The sequence below is a fragment of the Vollenhovia emeryi genome, unplaced genomic scaffold (genome assembly GCF_000949405.1).
Source record: "Vollenhovia emeryi isolate VEMERY1.0 unplaced genomic scaffold, V.emery_V1.0 DF947962.1, whole genome shotgun sequence".
In the NCBI taxonomy this organism is placed as follows: Eukaryota; Metazoa; Arthropoda; class Insecta; order Hymenoptera; family Formicidae; genus Vollenhovia; species Vollenhovia emeryi.
The window spans coordinates 1-1571 of record NW_011958404.1 but is presented as its reverse complement, the minus strand read 5'-3'; the positions used below and the strand labels follow the sequence as shown (position 1 = coordinate 1571).

Genomic DNA, 1571 nt, shown 5'->3' with positions numbered 1-1571 from the left:
CTCTTGGTTTTCTCTTTAATTACGAGAAGTCTCAACTTTCTCCGGCACAGAGGTGCAAATACCTTGGATTTGTCTTCGACTCAAATTCTCAGTCGATATCAATTCCTCCGAAACGTCGTGATAAGCTATTGCAGATGGCTCGCAAATTTTCTAGACAATCTAAAAGTCAAATCCGCGATTTTTCAAGACTGATTGGCTCACTAATATCCATCTGTCCGGCGGTTCAGTACGGCCTTTTATATATAAAAGGATTCGAGCGGGAAAAGTTTCACGCTCTAATAAACTCCAGAGGAGATTATAATGCTATATGAATATCTCTGCAGGTCTGGCTCCAGATATTCAGTGGTGGATTAAAATATTTTCGGATTCGAACCAGACCAACGCTATTCGTTCGGGAACACCGACGCGCGAGATATTTACGGATGCATCCCTATCGGGTTGGGGAGCTGCTTGCGGACAAAACTATACGCGTGGATGGTGGGGCGAGAACGAAAGAAATAATCACATAAACATCCTTGAATTAAAAGCAGCATATTACAGTTTGAAATGTTTTGCAGCAGATTTGAACGATTGCGAAATCCTTTTACGGATAGATAATACGACTGCGATAGCGTGCATCAACCGATTGGGTTCCGTCCAATACCCCCATCTAAATGAAAAAGCAAGAAAGATATGGAGATGGTGTGAAGCGCGAAATATCTTCGTTTTCGCGTCCTATATCGCCTCAATAAATAATACCATAGCGGACCGAGAATCTAGAGTAGTTAGCGATGACACAGAATGGTCATTGTCACGTGAGGCCTATTCTCAGATATCGTCGGAGTATGGCCCCCTTGATATTGATATATTTGCATCTATTATCAACGCCAAATGCCCGATGTATGTTTCCTGGCTTCCAGAACCGAGCTCGGTAGCGGTTGACGCATTCACTTTATCCTGGTCAGGAATAAAGTTTTACGCTTTCCCCCCTTTCATTCTCTTACCTCGCGTTCTTAGAAAAATCCTAAATGAGAAAGCGCAGGGTGTTGTTGTGGTCCCCTGGTGGCCCTCTCAAGCGTGGTTCCCTTTGTTCTGCAGCCTGTTAACCAAAGAACCTTTAATTTTCCCACCATCTAGACATTTACTCTCAACTCCTTTCAGGGATCATCACCCGGCATGGAGGTCCCTTTCCCTGGCGGCCGGGAGCTTATCCGGCTAGCCCTTAGCTATAAGCAGGTACCGGTGGAAGCAATGGAGGTAACCCTAGCTTCCCTATCGGACGCCACAATCAGGCAATATACGAAGCCTCTGCGGCAATGATGGTCCTTCTGTAGATCGTCAGCGACTCCTGTATTTGAGCCAAGTCCTGCGCAATGCTTGGAATTTTTAGCACAGAAATGGAAAAGCGCAAATTCATATTCTTCTATCAATACCGTTCGTTCGGCGATCTCTTCCCACACAGCACATGATATCATTCGAATATTCTGTACTCATACTGAATGTTCTGTGATAATACAGGATAAACTGAGAACATTCGTATAATATCTTTAGTAGTACGTTATTTCTCGTATGTGCATGGGATATACGCGGAA

General features: G+C 44.2%; 1 protein-coding gene across 1 annotated transcript; it reads left to right on the top strand.

Annotated features, from left to right (window-relative positions):
• Positions 1–307: 307 nt before the first annotated feature.
• On the top strand, positions 308–1198 carry LOC105557372. The gene has a single exon (XM_012004592.1). The coding sequence runs from the start codon at positions 308–310 to the stop codon at positions 1196–1198; it is 891 nt and encodes a 296-aa protein (XP_011859982.1).
• Positions 1199–1571: the final 373 nt, after the last annotated feature.